The sequence below is a fragment of the Balaenoptera ricei genome, chromosome 6, assembly GCF_028023285.1.
Source record: "Balaenoptera ricei isolate mBalRic1 chromosome 6, mBalRic1.hap2, whole genome shotgun sequence".
Classification (NCBI taxonomy): Eukaryota; Metazoa; Chordata; class Mammalia; order Artiodactyla; family Balaenopteridae; genus Balaenoptera; species Balaenoptera ricei.
Window position 1 is genome coordinate 123,097,508 of NC_082644.1, and position 26,741 is coordinate 123,124,248.

Consider the following 26,741-nt stretch of genomic DNA (forward strand, 5'->3'; position numbering starts at 1 on the left):
GGGGACCTTTGGGGCTCCTCTCTCAAAGGAGGGCGTCTTTCCAGCTGACTGTTAGAACCACACTAGACGCTTGCTGACAGGGTGACTCAGTCTAGTGATCTCGCCCGCAAGCCCCCCTCCCGACCTGGGTGGAGCAGAGCAGCTCTTTTCCCAGAGGCTCGTCTGCTCCCGGCCTGGCAGGACTCCAGACCTCGGGCTGTCATCGTTCTGCTTCCTGTCTGACCCCACTTTCGAGTCCTGTGGCTTCACCGTCCTCTGAGCTTTAAGGATTGGGCTGCCCATCAGCGTACTACCCTTCGCACCTTCTCCATCAGAAGCATCGCCAATGGCTTGACTGACTCAGAGCTGGGGAAGCGTCCAGCCCTTTAAGGAGGCTGAGAGAGTGGTTGGTTGAGGCTGGAGGAGGCTGAGAAGGTCGCCAGGACCGACCGTTGGCCCAGCCGGGCCTGTAACGCCCGCAGGATGACACTGGGCCGAGGGCCTGAGACCCAGGCTGGAGCCCCTGCTTCTGAATGGGGTTGGAGAGGGCACAGGGAGGCATGTGACCAGGGGGAGAACAGCTTGAACTCTGCTCCTGGTGAAGCTGCCCGACCACGCCCACAGGTGGGGGGTGAGCCGCTCCTAAGAAGCGGCAGCAGCGTGCTAATGCAGGCGCCTTTAACCCTCAGAGGGCACGAGGGAGCGCTCAGCGCAAAAGTAGGAAAGCGTGCTAATGCAGGCGCCTTTAACCCTCAGAGGGCAGAAGGAAGAGCTCAGCGCAAAAGTACAGAAGAAGGGCACCTGGAACTGAGGATCTCTGGTTAACGCGAAAGATAACTACGTAACAATCCTAGAAGTAGAAGACACAGCTGTTTAAATAAAAAGTGGAGGCTGAACGTACGCTGACGTGATCCTCTCAAGAACGCGGAGGACCTGAGCCAGCTGCGGCTCAGAGGCGGAGAGAGAGGGTGCCAGCGATGTTCCAGAAAGAGCTGAGACCTGGACACAGCCTGATACAGAGAAAATCTTAAAATCTGTTCTAGAAAGACAGATCTCCTGCAAAAGAATGCCAGTCTGATGGCAGGCCTCTCGTGGCAATGATGCCAGAAGGTCTGGGAAAAGCAACTTTAAAATATTGGAGGACGGTCCCTGTTGGCCTGGAATTCCCACTCAGAGAGCCGCAATCCGAGGTGGAAGAAAGACACATCCAGACACAGATTCTGAGAGTCACCCCCAACTGCTGAAAGCACTGCAGACACGGATACGGATACGTTTAGGAAAGCGAATAAATGGGGGGAAAAGTGCATTAACCCAAGGAGAAGCAGAAAACCTGGGCTATTTCAGAAATTGAATAATTTCTGAATAATAATTGAATACTTGAAAAGTCTACCTGCCCTGGAGACCACGCTGACAGTTTTACAAGTGAATTCTGTTGAATATTTAAGAAAGGTTACTCCAATTTTATACAGACGACTCCAGAGAAGTTAAAAAGGAAACAACCACCCTTTTATGAGACTGGAATAACCTTGATATGAAAACACTAGGCAAGGGCAATATAAGAGAAGGAAAATATAGATTACTATCACACACAGAGAGACAAAACATCCTGAGGGAAATAAGAACTAATCCAATCTGGATGTACTTAAAGATCATCTTTATGATCAACTTGAATTTATTCTAGAAATGCAAGATGATTTAACATTAGAAGGTCTATTAATGTAATTCATCATCTTAACAGATTAAAGAAGGAAAAAAACCATGTATGATCAGAAAAAACATTTGAACTCTAGCAAAAGCCCAGCCAAGCACCAGAGAGAGAGGCAGATGAAACAAGACTGGCAAATTGTGTTGATTGTTGAAGCTGGGTGATGAGTACGTAGGGGTACATTACACTCTCCACTTTGTATGTTTGAAACTGTCCATCATGAATTTTTTTTTCTAAAAGAAAATCCCATGATAAAACCCAACACTCCTTGCAAATAAAAACCCTTAGCAGATTATGCTAGTATCAGTGGTCTTAGTGCAGTAGAATAAGAAAAAAATGAAATAAAATTTCTCAGGATTGCCAAGGAAGAAAGAAAAATGTCATTATTTACAGAAGAAATAGTTGTATACACAGAACACTCATGTTGTCACTGCAGATGGAGTGGGACAGTTTGGTTATCCATAGACAAAAACGTGGAGTTGGATTTCTACCTTGTAGCAGATTTGAATATCAGTTCAGATGAATTAAGACGTAAATGTGAAGAGCAACTCTGAAATTTTAGAACATACAGGAGAGTAATGTTACTGACTGAAGGCAGGGAAAGCCTTCTTAAGGAAGATGTAAAAAAGCACAGATCATAAAGGAAAGCTTTGACAAATTTGGCTATTGAAATACAAATTTCTGTGCATCAAAAGACACCATAAAAAGGTCAAACAAACACGTCATAGGCTGGGAGTAGATGTTTCCACAGCATTGGCTAATAACCAACAGCCAGAATAAATAACCAATAACCAGAATAAATCGAAAACTTCCACAAATCAAAAAGGAAAGACAAATAATGCAGCAGGAAAGGGCAAAGTGTATAAGCAAGGAACTCGGGACAGGAAATTGGGCTGATGAGTAGACCTGTAAAAACCATCATCTGTTTACTCGTAGTCAGGAAATGCAAAGTAAACCCACCTGTCAGTTTAGTTGAAATTAAGAAATCTAACAGTCTCAAGTTTTAGAGAAGATGTGGAGAAATGGGGATTCCTTTATGCTGTTGGTGGGTTGGTAGAACCACTTTGGAAAGTAATGTCACTGTATCTAACCCACCGGAACTCACACAACAGCAGTTCCTGTTGTGGGTACATGCTCCGGAAGGTCCCTGGCCGGATGCACAGAGACCTGCGAGACCATCGCAGCAGCATCGTGTGTGACAGCAAGACACTGGAAACCTCTTGATTGTTCATCGTCAGGGGAATGGATAAGGAGAGGGTGTTCTATCAGTGCAGCAGGGCCGTGAATGACCTAGAATTAACTCTATTAACATGGGTCGCAAGCAATGTTAAGCTAAAAAAAAACAAAGCAAGACTTGGAATAATACAAAGCATATGATACTACTTATTTAACTAATTTTTTAAATTGAAGTATAGTTGATTTACAATGTTGTGTTAATTTCTGCTGTACAACAAAGTGATTCAGTTATACATACATATACATTCTTTTTTCCATTCTTTTCCATTATGGTTTAGCATATGATACTAAATATTTAATAAGGATGAAAACATCTTGTTTCAAAACATATTGCATAACAATATTGTTTATGGTATATATGGAAGTAAAGGTGTAAAAGATTTCTATTCAGGGAACTTCAGCTACATTTTAAAGTTTTATTTCTTAAGCTGGGTAATGGGTACACAGAGCTTTAAATATTATTCATTGTACCTTTCTGAATGTTTGAAATATTACATAATTTAAAATTAAATGGGTACAAAAAGATAAACTAAGTAGACCTTAACCAAAAGGAAGCTGGTGTAATGTTAACATCAGCCAAAATAGAAGTGAAAAAGAAGGTGAAAAAAAGCTTTGGTAAAAATAAGGAAGTATATTACGTAACAATAAAAGGAAGATGCAGCCTAACAGCACGGCTCAAAAAACATACCAAGCAAAAGCCGACAGAATCACAAGGAGAAATCAACAGTCCACCCTCTTTTAAGAGATTTATATTTCTATCAGACTGAAGGATGAAGCTGATAAGGGTTAGACAGGATGTAAAAGAACTCATGAGCACGACCGTCACAACTCGGCTGATGCATACAGAACTCGCCAATTGATAGCGAATAAAATAGTCATTATCTGGGGCACAGGAACATTTACAGAAACTGATCACGTGTTAAGTCACTCAGGAAATTTCTACAAGCATTAAAGAATCGTGCTCCTACAGCGCACATTCTTTTTTTAAAAATTTTATTTATTTTGTTTATTTTTCTTTGGCTGCGTTGGGTCTTTGTTGCTGTGCGCGGGCTTTTCTCTAGTTGCAGCGAGCAGGGGCTACTCTTCGTTGAGGTGCACAGGCTTCTCATTGCGGGGGTTTCTCATTGCGGAGCACAGGCTCTAGGCACGTGGGCTTCAGTAGTTGTGGCTCGCAGGCTCTAGAGCGCAGGCTCAGTAATTGTGGCACACGGGCTTAGTTGCTCCGTGGCATGTGGGATCTTCTGGGACCAGGGATCGAACCCGTGTCCCCTGCATTGGCAGGCAGACTCTTAACCACTGCACCACCAGGGAAGTCCAGCACATTCTTGATATTACTTAAATAAATAGAAAGCACTAGTAAACAGTCACTTAAGATCTTCCCCATATTTGAAAGCTGAGGGTTTGAGTTAAAGAAGACAGCACAGTGGACACTACAGAATATTTAGAACTGAACAATAATTAGCAAAACTCATAGGATGAGTCTGAAGCAATACTTAGAGGAAAATTTAGAGTCTTAAAAGCAATTATCAAAATAAGAGAATGACTAAAAATAAATAAGTTAAGTACTTATCTTAAAAATCTAGAAAAAAGAAAGAGTAAACCAAAGAGAAATTGAAAGCAGGAAAAAAATGATGCTAAGAGCAGACATTAATGAAACATAAAACTAAAATACCAAGATAACAAAATCCTAAAAAGCTCATTCTCAATAAGGCTAATAAAGTAGATAACTTTATAGCAAGACTGATCAAGAAAAAAAGCACAAATAAAAAGTATAGCCCAATGCAACAAACTAGTGAATATAATGAAAAAGAAGCAGACTCACAGATAAAGAGAATAAAAGAGTGGTTACCAGTGGGGAAAGGGGAGAGGGGAGGGGCAATATAGGGGTAAGAGGTACAAACTATTATGTATAAAATAAGCTACAAGGATATATTGTACAATATAGGGAATATAGCCATATTTTATAATAACTATAAATGACATATAACCTTTAAAAATTGTGAATCACTGTATTGTACACCTGTAACTTACATAATATTGTACATCAACTATACTTCAATAAAAAAAAATTTTTTTAAAAAGTATAGCCCAAAAGGGAGGTATAACTACAGAAAAGGGAGAAATTTTTAAAATCCCAAAAGAATATTATGGCAACTTTATGCCAATAGGTTTGAAAACTTAGATGAAATGTGCACTTCTATAGGAAAACATCAGTTACTTAAATTAGCTCAAGAAGAAAAAAGAACTAGATAATTTTATAACCATTAAAGAAATGGAATCCCTAGTCAAAGCTCTCTTCCTGCCTTCCTGCCTCCTGCCCAGGGCTCGGGGAGTTATAAGGTGAGCTTTGCCACGCCTTTAAGGAACAGATGATAATGGACTCAGACGCTTCCAGAGAAGGGGAGAAACCATTTCATGGGGCTAGGACAACCTTGACCCCACAGCCCGGCCAAGACAATGTAAAGACAGCAAAATGCAGACAGAGTGTGAGCTCTGTCAACCAAAAAAAGCTGCAGGAGGCTGCAAATAAGAAGTGTTTTGGGATCTTAAGAACTGCAATTCAAGAGACACAGATTTGGCTAAAATAAAAAGAGTGTCCTGGGGAAGGGAAAGAGTCGGGGGCTTGTAAGACAAAAGCCACGAGGCTGTGCTCTGACACAAGAAGGGAAATGTGTGTCCTTCAGGGATGGCTGTCACCAGGCGTTTTAGGGTAGGTGTCTGATAAGTGTCTTGAGTTTCTGACAGATGTTCTGGAGGCCTGCATTAGGACAGTAAGTGGTCAAAAGGTCAGATTCCATCCAGGCCTCCTGGCTCCATTTCAGAGAGCTCTCTGCTTCCACAGATCTGTGAGGCAGGGGCTTTGTTTTGTCTACTGAGGATCTCAAGTGCCTGAAGATTGCCTGACACACAGCAGGCAGGCACTCTAAGTGTTCACTCAGTGAAGGTAGATGCAAATAGCCTGAAATAGAATATTCAAAAATCAAATCCAACTGTGTGTAAAATAGAACCTCATGGCTAAACTGTGCTTATCTCAGTAATACAATAATTTGTCAATGTAATTTCCTGATCTCTACAGTTTAAAAGAGAAAAATAAGCATATCAATAGATTTAGAAAGATAGAATATTGATATTATGATGAAAAACATGTTATACAAAGAACTTAAAATACTAAGGACTCAAAAAAAAAAAAAAAAACCCAAAACAAACCCACAGCTAGTTGGGTGATAGCTAATATGGATGGGTTTCTTTTTTTGAAGAGATGGAAATAAAATTCTAAATTCAGAATTCTAAATTCTGAATTTAGAATTCAGTTCTAAAATTGTGGTAATTGTTGCACATATTTGTGAATATACTAAAAACCATTGAATTATACACTTTAAATGACTGAATTATATGGTATGTTAATTATATCTCAATAAAGCTATTGTTTTACAAAGACTGTAGCAAACATCACAGATAAAAGATTGTTGATGGTTAATTTTACGTCAACTTGACTGGACCATGGGGTGCCTAGATTAAGCATTATTTCTGGGTGTGTCTATGAAGGTGTTTCTGGATGAGATGAGCATTTGAATTTGTGGACTGAGAAAGCAGATGTGGAAGCCTCACCTAGTCCGCCGAAGGCCTGAGTAGAATAAAAGGGCTGAGTTAAGGGAGAGTCCACTCTCGCTGCCCGACCATCTTTGAGCTGGGACATCCGTCTTCTCTTGTCTTTGGACTCAGAGTTGGGCTGAAACTTACACCATTGTCTCTCCTTGTCAGCTGTGGGTCTTGGGACTTATTCTCCATGACCACAAGATATACCCAGACATCTCCTCTTGGTTCTGTTTCTCTGGAGAACCCAGACTAATACAGATTGAAAGCATAACCAAGGATATCTAGTATTCAGGCAGTTGAAGTCAATGTAATAAGAAAAAGAAAGAGGTAGAAGGACTGGAAAGGAATAGACAAAATAGTTATTATTTACAAATGGTGTGATTATTTACATAGAAAATTCAAGAGAATCAATTAGAAATAATAAGAGAATTCATTGTTGCTGAACACAAGATCAACATAGGAAAAATAAAGCTTTTCTATATAACAGTATCATTCAATTAGAATAGTCAATTAAAATGAAAGATTTCATTTACAGTAGTAACAAAAGCTATGTTATCCAGAAATAAATCCACAAAAAGCATACAAGACTTTTACAGGTGAAATTATAAATTGTTATTAAAAGACCGAAAGAACGGAATACCTATGTTTATAAATGGGACGCCTTACTGTGGTAAAGGGATCAGTTCTCCCTAATTTAATTTGTGATCCAAATCCCAACAGAACTGCTCTTGGAATTCAGCATATTGATTCTGTGGAAGAGTAAATGGCCAAGAATGGCCAGGACAGTTCAAGAAGGAGTGATGTGCCCTTCCATATATCAAGACTTATTATAAAGCTACAGTAATGAAGATTGTGAGGTATAAAGACAAAGTATCAAAGAACAGACCAGAAAGCCCAGAAACATGCCCAAGCCTATGTAAGAAGTTGGTCATATGAAAAAGATGGCATTTTAAATCAATGGGAGGGGGATGGGATGGTCAAAAAATGAGCCTTCTGTGTGGGAGAAAAGTAGGTCTTCATCCTCAGGTGTGCACAGAACAGTAACCACAAGCTCTAGTTGGATTAGAGACCTAAAAGCCGAACTTTAAAATGATTTGAAGAAAATATAGGAAAATTCTTTATGACCTTGGGATGGAGAGAGATTTCTTAAGGGGCAAAAAGCAGAAACCATAAAGGAAAAGACTGATACATTTGATTTCATTAAACTTCTTTATAATACAAAAAAATTAGTTAAAAGCAAAAAGGAGACCAGCAGAAGATTTTTCCAGTAGACATTGCAGATAGAGGACTAGTATATACAAAAATACATAAGGAAGTCTGTAAGAAAAGGTGAGTTATCAGCAATACAAGCCAAAGAGTTGAAAAGGCCACAGAAAGGAGATCTGAGCAGCCACTGGATACAAGAGAAGATGTCCCACCTGAATGGCTCTTCCGTTCACCCCGCCGGCCGGGAGCTATCAAAGGGTGTGACTGTGCTCAGTTTGGGACGAGGGTGTGAGGAAGACACAGCCTGCGTTGCTGGTGGGACTGTAATTTGGGATAAGCACTTTGAAAATGTCTAGTGAAGTCAAAGGTGTGCAGAACCTACGATCCAGCAGAACCAGTTCTAGACAAACTTCATGTTCACAATGGGACACACCGGCAAAAACCTTGGAAGTGCCTGTTGAGGAAGATGGGTGAGTACATGGAAGGAATCTATGCAGCACCTTCCACGACAGTGGGTTTTTATGTGTCCACACGGGTAAACTTCAAAGATAAAAGAGTGAATGAACGGAATGATGAGGTAGTCTGACACCTGCCCATGCATGTTTAAAACACGCGTGATGTATTTCGTTTATAGGTGTGTGTGTGTTGTGTGGTGTAGGACCACAAAGACGGGAGGCCCCCCAGGTTCATGGTTGGGGTTGCCCGTCGAGGGTGATCGTGGGCAGTGGGACCTGATGCGAATATGACAAAATGTTAGCAATTTCCATTCTGAGTGGCAGACACACGAATGTCTGTTACCTTATCCCCTTGTACTTTCCCCAAAATACAAGTGAAAAAGAGGCACGTGTTTCCCGATGGGGCAAGGACGGCATTTAGCCGCCCTCGTGGCCTGGACCCCCTGGGCGAGGGGAGACAGGGACCCGGAGGGTCAGAGGCCCTGCAGCTGTTGTCTGGCCGTGAGCAGCTTGCGCCCCTCTCTGAGCCTCAGTTTCCTCACCGGTGCGGCAGTGACCAGGCGGCTCTGGGACGTGGAAAGCTCTGCCACGGTCTCCTTGCCTTTGCTCACCTTTCTCTCCTGCTGGGAGCTCCCTTTCCATTCTTGGCAGAAACCCAGAGCCTATTCATCTTATAAGGCCTGACCCAGCCCAGCAGCCATGTCCTTCTGGAAGTTTCTCTGGAGGCTCCTGGGCTGCCTTGACCATCATCCAAGGACCTGTGTGTGCACACTCGTGTGCCCATGGGCTCGTGGGTGCGGGCGTGCGTGTGGACGCGGGTGGCTGTGGGGACATGCCCCGGCTGCTCTCCCTCCCTCCCTCCCTCTGCAGATCCTGACCGGGGAGGACTGGAACGCGGTGATGTATCATGGGATCGAGTCGCAAGGTGGAGTCAGCAAAGGCATGTTCTCGTCGGTTTACTTCATTGTCCTGACGCTGTTTGGAAACTGTATCCTTCTGCCGTCTGAGCGAGGGGGTCGGTGCTTCCTGGGCCTGCTCTCCCCTCCCTCCCCAGGAGGACGGAGCCAGTGGGGTGGTCGGCAGGAACGTGAGGGTGGCTTTCCCATGGAGGGTGGACCGTGACGCGCCCCTGCCCAGGAGCAGCTTGAGTTACAGATGCAGCCTGAGGTCGGGCCGGAGGCCGAGGAAGCCGAGGAAGCGTGAGCAGCTCGTGGGGTGTCCCGAGGCAGGCAGCGAGGTCGGAGGCGGGAAGACGTGGGCTTTGAGCCTGAGGGCAGCCATCTATTTTGTTTTCACTTTAATTGAATTCAATAATTAAGTTGTGGCACTGGGCTTTTAAAAAAACCTTCGCCCATGGAAATGTTTCACCTGCAGAGAAGCGCAAAGGAAGGCCTTGTGCGGAGGGCGCTCCTCGGCCTTGTGTTGCAGGGTCTGGCGTGCGGGACTCTGCGGCATCAGGGCAAGCCCGGCCAGGGGGGCTCTGCCTCAGGCCCCCCGACCGTGCTACCCAGCTGGAGTCTGTCCCTGTGGCTGGGCCCCAAGGGGCATGGCCTTCGTCCTGCTCTCGGCGTGGCGAGCCCTCTGAGGGTGCCCACAGCTGTGCTCAGTGCCAGGGGGCAGCAGCCGACCTTGGTGTCCTGTCCCGTGGGCCCCACTGGGGCCCTGAGCAGGCCTGTCTGAGGCACTGCCCTGGGATGTGGGTGCCCCCTGAGTCCCAGGGCACCTCCTTGCCAGACAGGGGGCCTGACCCACAGGGGTCACCCAGAGCCAATGGCTGCTTGAGCCTGGCACTGGCCCAGAGCCCCTGGGACAACATGGGGCACAGGGCTGTCCCTGGGCATCTGCCCCAGGACCAGCAGAGTCTGAGACGGCTCGGCTGTCACAGCTGAGGGGAGGGGGCTGCTGGCATTGAGCGGGCGGAGGACACCCCATGGCAAAGGACTGCCTGCCCGTCGGCAGTGTGCAGGGCACTAGGTGACCGGGAGGGCACCCGCCCGCGGGGGCCAGGGGTGGGCCTGGGTGTGCGGGGGCAGTACAGGGGTGAGGCACCGAGGGCTGGGGACGGGGCGGGGGGCGGGGGGCAGCGCAGGGAGGACGGTGCTGCCTGGCGCTGAGGTGGGGAGAGGTGGCTCCCGCGACAGGCAAACTGAAGGGATTCAGGTCAGCGGCAGCACGAGGGCCTGAGCCTGCAGAGTTCAGATGGGCAGGGCAGGGCCGGGGCAGGGCTGGGGCAGGGCCGTTGGGGCCCCTGACCCTGGGACCCGGGGGAGTTACCTACCCTCTGTGGCCTTTGTTTCCTCATTGCTGACTGGGGGTCACAGGAGCGCCTTGTCATGGCTCCCAGGGGGCACAGCGGGAGGGGGCTTTGGAGGCGGCGGCCGCCTGCTGGGCACTCCCGTGGCATCTGCCATCAGCGTGCTGCTGCCGCTTCTCTGGACGAGGGGCACCTCGAGGGAGGGGTCCCAGGACTCGGCTTTGGTAAAGGAAGCTGGGAACGAAGCCAGGCACGTGTCCGTGAGCCTTGCCGGAAGCTGGTCCATCGGTGGTCTCTGCTCACGGGACCCAACGGTGCTGGGGCCCACATGCAGCCTGGGTGCTTGTTGGGAGAAGTGGGGGCAGAGTGGGCAGCCCTTGTGCCCTCCTAGGAGGCAAAGGCAGGTTAATCCAACACAGCGTGAGCTTCCGGCCTGGAGCGTCGGCCCTGAAGAGGTGGCGGGGGGAAGGGGTGGTGTGGGCTTTCGAGGAGGCCGGGCGTTGTGAGATTGCATGAAGGAGGCTGGGTGGAGGCCAGGGGGCCGCAGGGAGCCCCTGTGTTGTCAGAGGAAGCCGTGGTCTGACCCTGGGAGAGTCTGTGGGTCAGAAGGCTTCCCTTCCTTAGCTGGAGCCAACCAGACACCCTGCTGAACGTCTTCCTGGCCATCGCTGTGGACAACCTTGCCAACGCGCAGGAACTGACCAAGGTGTGTAGGTAGGGACCCACCTGCAGCCTAGGTATGGGTGGGGTGGGGGGTCAATCTGTGTCACTCTGGATGAGGCTGCAGAGCCATGAGGAGGGCCAGGACCTGGGTTAAGGACCATGTGACTGCTGTCCAGGGGTGTCTCCTCCAGGCCCTGGACAGGCAGGGCTGTGGGGGAATGGCACCGAGGAGGTAGGGAGAAAGAGCATGCCGGGAAGGCAGATGACCATGAGGGCAGCTCCCAGGAAGCAAGACCTGGGAAGAATGACCAGAAAGGCAGGAGGAGGTGTGGGAGCAGGTGGTGGATGGCAGAGAGGGGCCTGGAAGATGGGGCCCAGGCTGCCCTGGTCTCAGGAGTGAGGGGCACGTGACTGTGCGGAGTGGGGGACGTGTCCTCTCAGGAGTGAGACGGACCAGGAGGGGGGCCCGAGGGGACATCCAGTCTGAAGACCCGAAAGGGCAGTAGGGACCCCTGCGGTCATCGCCCGGAGGTGAGGGGACCCCTGCGGTCATCCCCGGGAGGTGAGGGGACCCCTGTGGTCATCGCCGGGAGGTGAGGGGACCCCTGTGGTCATCCCCGGGAGGTGAGGGGACCCCTGTGGTCATCGCCCGGAGGTGAGGCCACCCCTGCGGTCATGGCCCGGAGGTGAGGGCACCCCTGTGGTCATGGCCCGGAGGTGAGGGGACCCCTGTGGTCATCGCCCGGAGGTGAGGGGACCCCTGCGGTCATCCCCGGGAGGTGAGGGGACCCCTGCGGTCATCGCCCGGAGGTGAGGGGACCCTTGCGGTCATCCCCGGGAGGTGAGGGGACCCCTGCGGTCATCCCCGGGAGGTGAGGGGACCCCTGTGGTCATCGCCCGGAGGTGAGGGGACCCCTGCGGTCATCCCCGGGAGGTGAGGGGACCCCTGTGGTCATCGCCTGGAGGTGAGGGGACCCTTGCGGTCATCCCCGGGAGGTGAGGGGACCCCTGTGGTCATCGCCCGGAGGTGAGGGGACCCCTGCGGTCATCCCCGGGCGGTGAGGGGACCCCTGTGGTCATGGCCCGGAGGTGAGGGGACCCCTGTGGTCATCGCCCGGAGGCGAGGGGACCCCTGTGGTCATCCCCGGGAGGTGAGGGGACCCCTGTGGTCATCGCCCGGAGGTGAGGGGACCCCTGCGGTCATTGCCCGGAGGTGAGGGGACCCCTGTGGTCATCGCCCGGAGGTGAGGGGACACCTGTGGTCATCCCCGGGAGGTGAGGGGACCCCTGTGGTCATCGCCCGGAGGTGAGGGGACCCCTGCGGTCATCGCCTGGAGGTGAGGGGACCCCTGCGGTCATTGCCCGGAGGTGAGGGGACCCCTGTGGTCATCGCCCAGAGGTGAGGGGACCCTTGCGGTCATCCCCGGGAGGCGAGGGGACCCCTGTGGTCATCGCCAGGAGGTGAGGGGACCCCTGCGGTCATCCCCGGGCGGTGAGGGGACCCCTGTGGTCATCGCCCAGAGGTGAGGGCACCCCTGTGGTCAGTCTCTGGTGTGGATGGTTGAGCTCAGGCTGTCACTGGGCAGTGCTGTCCTCAGAGTCTGGGCCAGGCTGGTGCTGAAGGAGCAGTCTGTGCCTGTTCTCAGCAAGTCCGTGCCCCAGCAGGACAGCTTTCTTTCCAGGCTGTACCCAGTGGGAGTCGTCTAATAGTCATCTCTCATCCTTGAGCCTGGTGGGGGATGTGATTACACATGTCTCCCCTGTGGTTTCCCTCCAGATGACACAGCCCCCTGCCTGGTTACCGTCACCCTCTCTGCCCTGGACCGTGCAGGCGGCCCGCTGTTTCAGCCTCAGGCTGGCGCTTCGACAAGCCCGGCTCCCGGTGCAGAGGGCGCTCCTGCTGGTCAGGGCGTCTGAGAAGGCGCTGCTCCCTGCAGGCACGCGCGTACTTGCTCTGTACGCCGGGCCTATGCCTGTGCGCGGACCTGTGTGTGTGGGTGTCTGTGCGCTCGCGCCCGCCGTGCCTGACAGCCTCCCACTTGTGTTGCACCCACTCCAGTCTAGCACACGCTAAGACTCTTAACACTGTCCCCGTTCTGGGGCGTGACTCGGGCCTTCCCTGAGGAAGGCAGGCGACAGAGATGCAGGTGTGCCACGGTGCTCCTGACAGCGCGCTCTACAGGCGCCCTGCTGCCGCCCGGCTCCCTGGGAGGAGTGCTCCCCGGGGGCGGCCCGTGCAGCGCCTCCCCTGCTTCTCCTCAGCCCCCCCCCCCCCTCCCAGCTGGGCTGGGGCAGTGCCTGTGGGTGTGGACTCCTCCCTTCTTCTGGGCGCTGGCTTCTGAGGATTGGGAATCCCACTGGCGTGCCCATTTCTGTTGTCAGCCAGTTCCTAGACTGAACCTCGCCACTCAGGAGGGGCTGGAGAATGGCCCAAGCCCCTGGCTGGGGAGACCGTGCAACCACAGAGCACTTCTTGGGGTCAGGGTTTACAGGCCCGCGTGAGCATGGGGTGCCCAGCAGCATCGCTGGTCTGGCACCAGCTGTCCTGGGCTGGGTGAGCTTGAGTTCAGAGCTCTCACTGCCCCTTCGGGGTTGTCAGTGGGTGAGGGCACACTGACAGACCATGTCCTTGGGGCCCTGTATCCATGCACAGACCATGGGTGGTGGCCCCTTTGGGCAAACCGCCCTAATTCAGGAATTTCCTTGCTTTGGGAGTTGGGGCAGGTGGACGCCTGTCTGTGTCAGGCTATGGGGCATTCCTGGGCTGGCCAAGAGACCAAAGGGCGGACACTCCCTCCTTTACCGTCCCACAAATATATGGTAGCATCATTTATTTTGAAGTGGAAATAAACTCACATCGAGTTTGTTTGTAGAACACCAATTGGAGTGATTTGAGGGCTGTAAACCAGGATGGAGCCCATAGCTGGAGGAATGACGTCTCTAGGGTGCTCCGTGGTGGGTCTAGCTCTGCCTCCCCTCTGGGGCCTGAAGTTTGAATGTCTCTTCTCTATGGTGGGAAATCTTCAGACAGCTAATAGGGGGCTTAGTTGCCATTACCATGCCTCTAAAAGCAGATTCAAGGACACTTGGGACATGTTGGGAATGCCAGCTCCCAGGGGAGCCAGGTGGGCCCGGGATTGGGGTAATGGGGGATATAAGGGTGGTCTCAGCGATCTAGCTGGACGACACAGAGACTAGTTTCCCTCCCAGGGCCTGTAGACTCAGCCTAGAGCTGTTTATCTAGATCTGAGGAGCAGATCATGTTGGTTTTGCCTAGTGACACGGGGTCAGGGCTGGAGGGTCTGTCTGGATGTCCACTCCCTTCCCGTGGAGAGGGCAGGGGCAGGGAGGGGTGTCTGCGCAGGTGCGCACACATGAGGACACGCTATCCCGGGTGGCAGAGAGCCGTGGGGCTCCTCTCCAGGAACTCAGCGGGGAAGGGAACACAGGGCCGGGGAAGGGAACACAGGGCCAAGCATGGTCACAGGTAGACAGATGTGACCCGATGGGTCCAGGTGGAAAAGCGCAAAGGCTGCAAGGTGGCCCTGCTAGACACGTTCCTGGTGACGGCTCCTGTGGGTGGTGCGGGGCGGGGACCCAGGCTCAGGGTGGGGAGCCTGCCCCTCGCCCTGGGGCAGCTCTCTGGGGCGGAGGCTGACTTCGTTCCAGTGTGACAAGTGCTCTGGGGTGCGGGGGGTGGGGGGCGGGATGGGGGAGCAGGTGGGAATAAAGGAGGGGGGTGGGTTTGCATTTTGACGGAATAAGACTGACACGCAGAAATGGGTCCCTGGGGCTGGAGCTCTGGAGTGGGGTTGTCAGCTGTGAGCGCCCTGGGAGGGGGTGCTGACACAGAAACCCTGGGGACTGTTGCCTGCAGAGGTGGGCGTAGCAGGGGGGTCTGGAGCATGGGTGGGTCGTGCTAAGGCAGGAGCTGGCTTCCTGGCCCCGCTGGCTCAGGGGGCAGGAAGGACTCAGAGGCTCCAGGCTGAAGAGCTGGTGGCATCGGAGTGGACACAGCACTCTCAGGCTAGCTACACGTTTCTGTCTGTCCAAACAGGACGAAGAGGAGATGGAAGAAGCAGCCAACCAGAAGCTTGCTCTGCAAAAGGCCAAAGAAGTGGCTGAAGTCAGCCCCATGTCTGCCGCCAACATCTCCATCGCCGCGTAAGGCTCTCGGAGTGGGTTGTGGGCGGTGGCGGGAGCAGAGTCCAGCTCCCCCGGGGCCTCCGCAGGGGCCCTCGCCTTGGCTGGAGCTGTTAGGACACAGCCCCTCCCCAGGAGCTGAGATGCGGGGGAATGGCTCTCCCCCACTGCGGGGGCCTTTGAGCAAAGAGACCACCAGGTAAAGCCTCCCCGCTTCTCCCCGCCGGGGTGAGAGCGCGGTGTGGCAACGCCGTGGGTGGGAGTGACCGCGGAAGGCGGCCCCCTGGATGGTCTTGGGCAGCGCCAGCGATTCGGTATGTCTGACTTACACACCGCCTTTCGGAAGAGTGTTTTGTGAGCCGGAAGATTCAAGGGGTTACTTCAGCAGCCCAAGAGACTTAACGCGGTTTCCAGTAGTATCGAGTTCTGGTGTTGGGACAGGGGTCGAGAGGAGGCGTCGCTGATGAGCAGAGGTGCAGGCGGGGCCGGGCCTTCCGTCGGGGACTCTGGTCACCCCGGGCCAGCCGAGAGCGCTGCTGGGGCCGTTATGGACTTCCGAGTTGGGACAGAACGCCCCAGCGCAGGGCCGAAAGCCAAGGAGGAAGGGAAGGAGGCAGGAAAGTCTGGCCCAATCCCGGTCCCTGGGAGGCCGTGAGAGAGCACAGAGGGGCTCGGGGCCAGACTGAGCCCGCCCCGGAGCTGCTGCCCCTGCCTTCCGCCCCGCTCAGCAGCCCCCGCCACGGCTCCCACTCGCCACGCTGCTCCACGGGCCCAGCTCTGCAGCTGCTTCCCTCTCCTGTGCACACTGTGCTGCGCGGTCGGACCACCTCAGGCCCGTCTGTGGCGACACAGGCGTTGGCGCTGAGAGCGCGCTGGCACGCGGGTGCGTTTGTGGGAGCGGGAGGGTGTACACGCACCGGCGAGGGTGCACCTTAGCAGCCCCGCTCTCGCCTGGGAGTCACAGGGCCATGGCCTGTTTTCTAGGAGGATGTTTGCAGAGGACCTGTCTCTAAGGTGAGCAGAAAGTGCTGGCCTTTGGGGGAGAAGAAGCAAAGGGAGGTCCCAGGCCCTGGGAGTCCAGGCAGGGGTGCAGGGGGCCTGCAAGGAGCCAGGCAGGACACAGCCGCCATCATTCCAACAGCTGCTGGCGGCTCAGTGCCCAGTTGTTCTGGAGTTTTGTTGTCTGGCCAGTGCACCTGCTCCGTCTGCTTGGTCCTGGGCTTGCTGTGACCCGGTTACTTCCTGAGCTGCGTAAGCTGCTGGCGGTCTGCGTAGAGGGCGTGGCTGGTGACTCAGCCATTTATTCACATGGGCCCTGTGGAGTTTCTGTGTAACTTGCCTTCCTGCTGTTCTGGAGGGGAGTGTGGTGTCCTGTGTCCCCTGCTGCCGCCCAGGGCTGCCCATTCCTTGGGGATGTGCGGCAGGGTGTCCACTCCCACCTGGGCTGAGACCTCAGGGGGAGGGGCCCTCAGCACAGCCACGGGGAGCTTGTCAGGACACCAGAAAGGGAAGTCTGGATGTTCTTCCTCTCCCTCCGCCCCCGTCCCCGTTTGGGACACTGCTGCGCAGGAACCAGGCTGTAGACCTGCATCCCCCGCTCCTGGGGGACACTTGGTGCTCTCCCTCACAGCAGGCCCTGAGCTCGGTGCCGGCCCTTCCCTGTCACGGCCAACTGGGGTATGTCCAGGCATTGGCCCTTGCGTCCCCCTCTTGGGCCAGCTGTGGGTCCTGCAGCCTCCCCCGGGACGCGGCTTTGGGCCTTGTCCTCACCCCATCTCTGCTGCACGCACAGTGGGTCTGATGTGACTCCTGGAGATCCCACTCCCAGGTGTGGAGGGTGGTGGGTGTGAGGACCACCGTGCGTGGTTGTTTGCTTTCCTCCACTGAGCTGAGACATCTGAGGGCAGAGCTGTCTGCGCCTGTCTGTCCTGTCTGCCCCGACGGTTCCCTGCTCTGCTGGCAGCACCAGCCTCTCCGTGTTCACGTCTCCGCCCGAGCCTCTGAGGCGGTGGGAGAGGCTGTGTGTGACCCCGCCCTGACCTGCTCCCGCAGCGGTGCTGTGTGCTCTGTGAGACGGGGGCCTGGCCGAGATGGGCTCTGTGAGCCTCTGATGCCCAGGGCGCCGTTAGTGTCCATGGTGTTTGAGCGGCTCCACTGGCCGTGCCCGAGCGGACGGAGGCTTCGTGACGGACCCTCCTCAGAGGGGCGCCCGAGTCCCCTAGAGCCGCTGGGGCTCCAGTGTCCTTGGCCTCAGGGGACAGTCCCCTCAGCCTCCTGGGAGGGAGGGACACTCAGGCTGATGCGGCCCTGCTGGCTCTCGGCTGTGTCGGCCTCGACACCACTGGACTCATGAGTGCCGGTGCCCATGGCCCCTCCTGCATGCGGGTTCACACTCACACACGCTTGCTCTGACCCTTGTTCTCTGAATGTTCACAGTCTCAGTCACGCTCACACCAGCTCACATGCTCATTCACAAGCTCGCACACTCAGTCATGCACACCGCTTTGCTCACTCTCTTGTATACACATGCCCGTTTGCACGCAGGGCGGGCAGGCAGGTGAGCTGCTTTGAGCTCCTCACAAATGCTTGTGGACTCAGCCTTGAGAAGGCAGCGCTGGGGACCCGCCTGGTCCTCCCCTGGGAGGGAAATGACTGTAAAGAGATCTATGGTTTCTCTCTATTGATTTTGGAAAAGCTTCCAGAAAGACACTTCCAGAAGGACACTCAAGGGAAGATGGGCTGGTGGTAGGACCTGTTTGCCCCTGGGGAGGGCGGTGGTGAGCTGGTGGCACTGCCTTAGAGCCTGGGGAGCTGAGGGGCCAGGGTGGCTTGGGGGCTGAGCACGGTGGTCAGGAAGCAGGGCCCAGGTGAGGCTGGAGGCAGGCAAGGCCCCTGTGTCAGCCGGCTCTGCTCTGTCTCGAAGGCCAGGGGACCACAGGGGTGAGCCCTCCCTGGCGCCAGGGGAGTGGGGCGCCAGGTCCGGCGGGGGCAGGGGGGCTGATCAGAATGGCGGACGAGTGGTGCCCGCTCTTTCCAACCCCACTGCCCGTCCGGGGGCAGTGTGCGCAGAGCCGCGCTGGACGGCCTGAGCTGACCCTCTTGCCCTCCAGCCGTGGGGGTCGCTGCTCTGTGGTGCTCTTTCTCTCTCAGCTTCTCTTTTACCCCGAGGTCTCGGCTGGCCTCGTTCTGATGGAGGCATCCCTGGCCTCGTGCCTGGACGCACACCGCAGCCCGTGCCCCGACCCGACGCGGCTCACACCGTTCCGGCGTCTCTTAGAACTCTCTCTGGTGTTCTCACTTCTGTTTTGTTTTGTTTTTTGCATGTGCAGTTTTGTAAAGCAAACTCGAGGTACTGTATCTCGCAGCTCATCTGTCTCCAGCGTAACCTCACCGTGAGTCTCTCTGCTACAATTTCCATCTATGGCTTCGTGATAACTACACGCCAACGCCTTCTCTCCGCCCCTAACTCTGCTTCCCACTTCAAGTCATTCGCTTCAGGGGCAGCTCCAGGCCCACATCCCGCAGCCTTGCCGGGGACGGCGGGCACACTTCCTGATGCCCTCACGTCCTGCTCGCGGGGTCAGGCTCTCTGGGCTCAGCCCCTCCTCCTCTCCCTCCTGGTCTCTGTCCTCCTGCCTGTCTGTCCCTGTGCTGTCACTCTGGTGTCTTGAGCAGATCTGCTTCTCCTGAGGTGACCCCCACTGGGTGCCACTGGGGCTGTCTGCTTGTGGCTCCCAGGAGGTAGAGGCTTGCTTAGGGGCTCAGGACATCCGTGGGGTCCTCCTGTTTCACCCTGCCTGGCTGGGGAGGGGGTGCCTCTGTGACCCTTAGGAAGTCTTGTTCTCGCGAGAGCAGAGCTTCTGCCTGCTCGTGAGGCTTCCGGAGGCCAGCCAAAGACTAAGGTAGAGCCATAGAAACCCCAGGGTGGCCCTGCTGGGGGTGACACCAGTCTGACTGTCCCAGGAGCTTCTTCGTGCAGGTGAGAAGTCCCTGGAGATGGCCAGGTGCCCTCTCCGTGTCCTGGTGGTGACGGGCGCTCCTGCCGTCCCTGAACCCCTGCCCCCCGTTACTTGGCCAGCACAGAGCTGGGCTCGGTGCTCTCACGAGCACGCGGACCTGCTGGCTGTTGGGCCCCCGACGTCCATGGGGTAAGAAGGCTGGATCCTGAACGACTGATTCCCAGGGTGGCATAAGATGCGGGCGTAGGTACCAACGGTGTTGCACCCGGGCTGCTTCACATTGTCACAGCTGGGGGTGACTGAGGGATGGCCGGCTTTCTCGGCACGGAGACCTCACAGCAGGGCCACGCCACAGAGGCTCCTTCTGAGTCCTGTCGGCACGTCTGGGTCAGGGCGGCTGAGCCGGGCTCTGCCTGCGAGCCGGGCTGGACGCGGTGGGGGGGGCCCTTCCCTGTGCCCCCTTCGGGAGTGCTTTTAGACGAGGCCTTCGCCTGGGTCGGAGCCGTCCGCCACTCTGCACTGTAGGTCAGAGCGCGGCCCGCCCCCCACATTCTTGAGCCGCTTGCGAGCTCGGTGGAGACACACAGGGTGAGAGGCCAGCGCCGGCCACGCTGCGCCACATGCCAGGCAGAGCGGGGACAGAGCAGCAAGCAGGTGGGCGCAGGCTGCCGCCCCCCAGCGAGGCTCAGAGGCAGAGACACGTCCAGAGAGGCAGCCTGCAGGAGCGGGGCTGGTGGAGCCGCCCTGGGAAGCTGTGAGGGGAGCCTGCCAGCCCCACGCAGCCTGTAGCCCAGCAGGCACCCCGCCTCTCCACGGACTTGAGCTGGTTCCTGGGCGAGACAGAGCCGCGTCTGAGGGTAAGGCTGAGGGCAGAGCTACCGGCTACCACGTGTCCCCCTCGTCTTTACTGCCTGCCTGTTTCTGTTCTGACGGGCGGGTCCCCAGGGCTCACGGCTGTGTCTGAGGAGGCCACCACCTGCCGCCCGATGGCTCCGCGTCCAGCCCCATCTCGGCCTGCTGGGCTGACGGGGAAGCCTCACCAGTGGCCGGCTGTCAGCCCTCACGGGTTCCTGCACCGCTGGGGAACGCCCCTGGTGGCTGTTGTCCACTTCACAGGGCTCGGCATAGTTCAGCGTTGGGCCCTTTGTTTTGGTGTCAGCTGGCGATGGGTAGGTCCCCAGTGGCTCTGGGTTGAAGCCAAGGAAAGAGAAGGTGGGTCTGTTGCCAGGTGACCTTGGGAACGGGGCAGCAGGTCGGGGCCTGGGGTGGCAGCCGAAGGTGTGGGTCAGCAGATGGTCAGAGAGGCTGACAGCTGTCCCCCACACGTTGCCCTCCCTGCCCCCCGTCTGGGCCCCCAGGGACAGGCATCAGGCTCTTCTGCTCTCATACTTTCAAGGTGCTTCCCTGGAAATGGCTCCCCACCCTGGGGGCAGGACTCAGTGTGGTGCTCAGTGGCTGGGGCTCAGAGCGGGGGGTGGAGACCTGCCCAGCCTGGGCCCCCAAGGCCCTCAGGTTGTGGCTCTAGGCTGTGCGGTCAGTGCAGCTGGAGTCTGGCGGAGGCCTCGCGTCTCCTTTAGACACTTTTTTCCTCTTGCCCTTGCATGCGTCCGATCCTGGCTCCGTCAGTGACTCGCTGTGGACCCTCTGTGAGTCACGTCCTCTGTGCTCAGTGTGACATGGGGACAAGAGCAGCACCGAATTCCTGAAGGGGTTGTGAGGGCTGGAGGAGGTGGCCGCTGATCCAGGTGTCACAGCCATCCTCATTCTCGTGCTGCCACTGCTGCCCCCACAGTGGTCCCAAAACCTGCAGAGGCTGCAGGACGAGACTGGCCTCTGAGGAGGTTTCCACTTGGCCGAGGTGGTGCCAGCTCGCCAACTTTGGGGTCTTGTTCAGCAAATATCCCAGAATGCAAAGGGCTTCCACGCACCCTGGGCTGTGGACCCCACCTGTGACCGTGTGGGTGAGCTTGGGGGGCGGTCAAGGCCTTTAGAAGCCTGTCTAGTGAGGGCTGAGCCTGGACCACAGGCCACTCCTGGCGCTGGAGAGCTCTCAGCCCCCGTGGAGCCAGGAGAGAGGAGGGCACTGCTGACCACAGGACGTAGTGTCCAGCCGCAGACCTGCCTGCTGCGCTCCTGGGCATTCAGCAAATGGTCACTGAGCTGAGTGGCAGCTGCCCAGATGGGGCTGACCACCGCAGGGAGAGTCCCTGCCTGACTCCTGCGAGGGCCAGCCGCCCCCGGGGCCCCTCGCTTCCTGGGTAACTGTCCCCTCCGCTCCTGACGACCCGCCTCTTCTCGGGTTCCCTCTCAGACACCCTGTCTTCCTCTGGCCAGTGGCTCCCCTCCTGGAGGTGGAGGTGGAGCAGCCCCTCCTTGGGCAGCCTGCTTCCTACCTCCTCAGTCCTGCTCCACTGGGACGTTGCCCCCCTCCTCGCCCCATTCTGGCCTTCCTGGCGGGCAGCCCACCTGCCCGGGAAGCCTGTCTGCCACCTCATGCTGGTGCCTGTCATTCCCACTGCTCTGCACCCCCACCCCCAGGTCCGGCTCTCACCATCTGCGGGCGCCCCCCGGGGGCGGGGAGGAGGTCTGTTTCCCTGGGTGTCGGCCGCCACCTCTGCCCCCCGACTCTGCTGGGGTTGCCAGGGCTCCTGCCGCCCCCCGCCCCCCCACTGCGCCCTCTGCCATCTCTCCATCGCTGTGTGTCCATCCGTGGCTTCCCCTGCGAGGCAGAGAGGTGGGGGGCGGCTTGGGGGCGCGGCTCACGCGGGTCTCCCCACAGCAGGCATCAGAACTCGGCCAAGGCGCGCTCGGTGTGGGAGCAGCGGGCCAGCCAACTGCGGCTGCGGAACCTGCGGGCCAGCTGCGAGGCGCTGTACAGCGAGATGGACGCCGAGGAGCGGCTGCGCTTCGCCACCTCCCGCCACCTGCGGCCCGACATGAAGACGCACCTGGACCGGCCGCTCGTGGTGGAGCCGGGCCGGGACGGCGCGCGGGGGCCCGCGGGGGGCAAGGCCCGGCCCGAGGGCGCGGAGGCTGCGGAGGGCGCGGACCCGCCGCGCAGGCATCACCGGCACCGCGACAGAGACAGGGACAAGGCCGCGGCCCCGGCCCCGGCGCCGGCGGGGGAGCAGGACCCGGCGGACGCCCCGAAGGCGGAGGGCGCGGAGCCGGGGGCCCGGGAGGAGCGGGCGCGGCCGCGCCGCAGCCGCAGCAAGGAGGCCGCGGGCCCCCGGGAGGCCCGGAGCGAGCGTGGCCGCGGCCCGGGACCCGACGGCGGCCGGCGCCACCACCGGCGCGGCTCCCCGGAGGAGGCGGCAGAGCGGGAGCCCCGGCGCCACCGCGCGCACCGGCACGTGCCCGAGCCGGGCAGGGAGGGCGCGGCGCCCGGGGCTAAGGGCGAGCGGCGAGCGCGGCACCGCGGCGGCCCCCGGGCCGGCCCGCGGGAGGCGGAGAGCGGAGAGGAGCCGGCGCGGAGGCACCGCGCGCGGCACAAGGCGCCGTCCACGCACGAGGAGGCGGAGAAGGAGGCCGCCGCGGAGAAGGAGGGCGAGGCGGAGGATCGGGGAAAGGACAAGGAGCTCCGCAACCACCAGCCCAGGCGAGTCAGCGCGGGGGGCGTGTGGGGAGTGGCGACCGGGCCGGACGTGCGAACCAGCCCGTGAGCGGCAGGCTGGGCGGGTCACGCAGGTCAGGGGTGCGGACCTGGCCGGGCGGCCCAGCCCGCTGTCTCAGCCCCTTTCTGGAGTGGTGACAGTCCTTGCCTTGTTGGGGCGGCGTGTGAGATGTTTACACCTGCGTGGTGGGGAGCGTTGCTCTAAGGCGCCCGGGAGGAAGGGAGGCTTAGGGTGAAAGTGCTGGGACTGGTTTGGGACACAGAGACTTGGAAAAGGTGCCCCAGGGAGAAGAGAAAAACGTGTAACCCCACGAAGGAAGGCGAGTCAGGAGAGCCTGAGGGAAGCCTGAGGAGGCCACAGGACTAAATGGTGGAATGGGAGGGGGCTGGGCTATGCGGCCATGACGGAAAGGACCCCCATCCCAGGCCAGCCCAGCCTGGTCCCTGGCTGGGACAGGATCTGACGGTGACTCTGTGAGAACCCAGGGGTAACAGGAGCTGTTAGGCTGAGGCCAGCAGTCTCCCTGCTTGCCAGCGACCACCCAGAACTCATGCAGCCAGAGGCCACAGCTCAGGATCAGCCCGACCTGGGCACTGTCTTTGTGTGCAGAGCTCTGTGCTGAGCCTTTGCCCTGGTGGGGCCCCAGGTGGGGTGGCTTAGGGTAACATCCTCTTCCAGGCTTCTTCGTTCTGCAAACAGTTCTGTTATATACGCATAACGTGATATCTGCCATGCCTGGCCTTGTGCCAGGGACAAACAGGTGAGTCAGCCCTGTCCCTACTTTTCAGACCTAAAAACAGGAATGTATAGGGTGATAAAAACCATGACAGAGGAGGTGATCAGGGATTTATTTGATCTGGATAGGGGTTTAAGAAGCTGGGTTTTGCAGACTGAATAGGAGTTTGGCTCTTCATCAGAATCTGATGTGCATTCTTGGTTGCAGGGAGTTGCACTGTGACCTGGAGGCCAGTGGGGTAATGGGTGTGGGCCCTGTGCATGCCCTGCCCAGCACCTGTCTAGAGAAGGTGGAAGAACAGCCAGAGGATGCAGATAATCAGCGGAACGTTACTCGAATGGGCAGTCAACCCTCGGATCTGAGCACCACTGTGCATATCCCAGTGATGCTGACTGGCCTTCCTGGGGAGACCACGGTTGTTCCCAGTGAGTATCTCCCCAGAACATCAGGGCAGGGCCCACCTTGTGCAGGCTCGGTTTGCTCTCCCCCCTTCCCTCCTGCTCCACGGCAGCCACCTGGGGACGGAGCTTGCCTCTGTGAATTGTTCCCCAACTGGAAAGTCTTTGCTGTCAGCATCTGTGCCTCGATATCCCTTTGCTTTCCAGTGCCCTGGAGGAGCACTATTGCTATTACATGTCACTTAAGTTCTAGTCTGCTTCCTTGCAACGATATTTGCAAGTTACCAGGTAAGTGCCAGGCATGGTGTTAGAGTGCAGGGGGCACGGCAGGAGGGGGTGGGACTGGGCTGCCCTCGTGGGGCTCAGAGCCTCGTCGGGAAGACAGACCACAGCATGGTCACGGCTCTTCATGGTCGCACAAACGCTGCTAAGGACTGTGGCCACAGACCTGACTGAGGTCGGGAGCTAGTGGGTGAGAGGAGGAGGGTCTCAGGGTGGTGGTCTTCCACCCACTTACTTATGGTCCTGGCTCTGCAGTTCCTCCCAGGCCTTTGCCTGAGCTTCCCTTTTTCTTCCCCTCCCCTCCCCCCTCATACCGTGTGTGAGGTCATGATGGAGCAGCCACTCTACAACTGACTGTGTGCGGGCGCTGAGGGCACAGTGTAAATAACATGCCAACCTGCAGGTGACAAAGACAGGCCCCTCACATTGTGCGCAGGTGCGCGGGCGTTTTGTGAACACCAAGGATAGAAGAAAACATTCCCAGGGGCAGAGGTGACTTGGAATTCCAGACGAAGATTCAGCCTTAGGCAGACCCAGGTGCTGCCACACGCTTGCCTGTCTGCAGACGTGTCCACACACAGACACGTGCACGCGCCCGTTCCCTCTCACTCAGGTACTCTCGCCTGGGGCCGATGTACAGTGCACAGCGCCAGGTGTAGCAGTGGGGGTGGCTGGCCCTGCCCGCTGAGCCTCCCCTTCCTCGTTGCTTCCTTGGAAGAAGGCTTTCCTGGTCCATTCTGTCGTTTCACCTCCCATGGCAATAGTGTGTCTGTCTTCCCAGACTCCCGAAACCAGCCCCCGGGTCTGATTCTTTCTGGATTAGCTTGAGGGTCCCCACATGGTTTTTGTCCCCGGGAGTCGAGGTGTGGCCCCTCCTCCCCAACCCTGGCAACCACTGATCTTTTTACTCTCTCTGTAGCTTGCCTTTTCCAGAATGTCTTATAGTTGGAATCACCTAGTACGTAGCCTCTTTAGATTGTCTTCTTTCACTTACCCATGTGCATTTAAGGTTCCTTCGTGTCTTTTCATGGTTTGATAGCTCATTTCTTTTTAGTGCTGAATAATATTCCGTTGTCTGGATGGACCATGCTTTATTTATCCATCCACCTATTGAAGGACACCTTTGTTGCTTACAAATTTTGTCAATTATGAATAAAGCTATTATAAGCATTCGTGTTCAGGTTTTTGTGTAGACATACATTTCCAACTCATTTGGGTAAATACCTAAGAGCATGGTTTTTGGATTGTGTGGTAAAACTACATTTAGCTTTGTAAGAAACTGCTCTAACAAACTGGCTATATCATTTTTACATTCCCACCTGCAATAAATGAGAATTCCTGTTGCTTCACATCCTCTCCAGCATTTGGTATTGTCAGTGTTTTGGATTTTCGCCTTTCTAATAAGTGTGTATTGATTTCTCATTGTTTTAATTTGCAATTCCTTAATGATATATGATCTTGAGCTTCTTTTAATATGCTGATTTGACCTCTGTATATCTTCTTTGGTGAGGTGCCTGTTCATATCTTTTGCCCACTTTTAAATTTTTTTATTTGAAAAAAATTTTAGAGACAAATTTTTAAAGAGCAGTTTAAGGTTCAAAACAAAATTGAGAGGAAGGTAGAGAGATTTCCATATACTCTGCCCGCACACATGCATAGCCTTCCCTATTATCAGCATCACTCATTAGAATGGTGCTTTTTTTTTTTTTTTAAACCAAGGAAAAAACTACATTGACACATCGTAATCACCCAAAGTTCACAGGGTACATTAGAGTTCACTCTTGATGTTGTACATTCTGTGGGTTTGGACAAATGTATAATGGCATATATCCATCATTGTAACATGACACACAATATTTTCATTGCCCTAAAAATTCTCTGTACTCTGCCTATTCATCCCTCCTCACCTCCCATCAACGTCTGGCAACCACTGATCTTTTCATTGTCTTTGTTCTTTTGCCTTTTCCAGAATGTCATATAGTTGGAACCATACAGTGTGTAGCCTCTTCAAATTGGCTTCTTTCACTCACCAATATGCATTTAAGGTTCCTCCATGTTTTTTCATGGCTTAATAGCTCATTTGTTTTTAGTGCTGAATAATATTCCACTGTCTGGATGTACCTTCGTTTATTTACACATTCAACTACTGGAGAACATCTTGGTTGCCTCCAAATTTTGGCAATTATGAATAAAGCTGCTATAAACATTTGTGTGCATGTTTTTGTGTGGACATAAGTTTTCAACTCCTTTGGCTAAATCCTAAAGAGAGTGATGGTTGGATCATATGGCAAGAATATGTTTAGTTTTGTAAGAAACCGCCAAACTGGCTGTACCATTTTATGTTCCCACCAGCAATAAATGAGAATTGCTGTTGCTGCACATCTTTGCCAGCATTTGGTGTTGTCACTGTTCCAGATTTTGGCCATTCTAATAGGTGTGTCATGGTATCAAATTGTTTCAGTTTGCATTTCCCTGATGACATTCGCTGTGAAACATCTTCATATGCTTATTTAC

At 55.2% G+C, this 26,741-nt stretch overlaps 1 protein-coding gene across 2 annotated transcripts in view; it reads left to right on the forward strand.

Annotated features, from left to right (window-relative positions):
• Positions 1 to 26,741, forward strand: part of CACNA1B (calcium voltage-gated channel subunit alpha1 B) — a 184,193-nt gene that overhangs the window by 80,761 nt on the left and 76,691 nt on the right. For both annotated transcript variants that reach the window (XM_059926165.1, XM_059926166.1), the window contains exons 16-20: positions 9,049 to 9,166; positions 11,071 to 11,138; positions 15,153 to 15,259; positions 21,977 to 22,795; positions 23,755 to 23,972. In XM_059926165.1, coding sequence (XP_059782148.1) covers positions 9,049 to 9,166; positions 11,071 to 11,138; positions 15,153 to 15,259; positions 21,977 to 22,795; positions 23,755 to 23,972 — 1,330 coding nt within the window. The remainder of the gene's footprint in view (positions 1 to 9,048; positions 9,167 to 11,070; positions 11,139 to 15,152; positions 15,260 to 21,976; positions 22,796 to 23,754; positions 23,973 to 26,741) is intronic.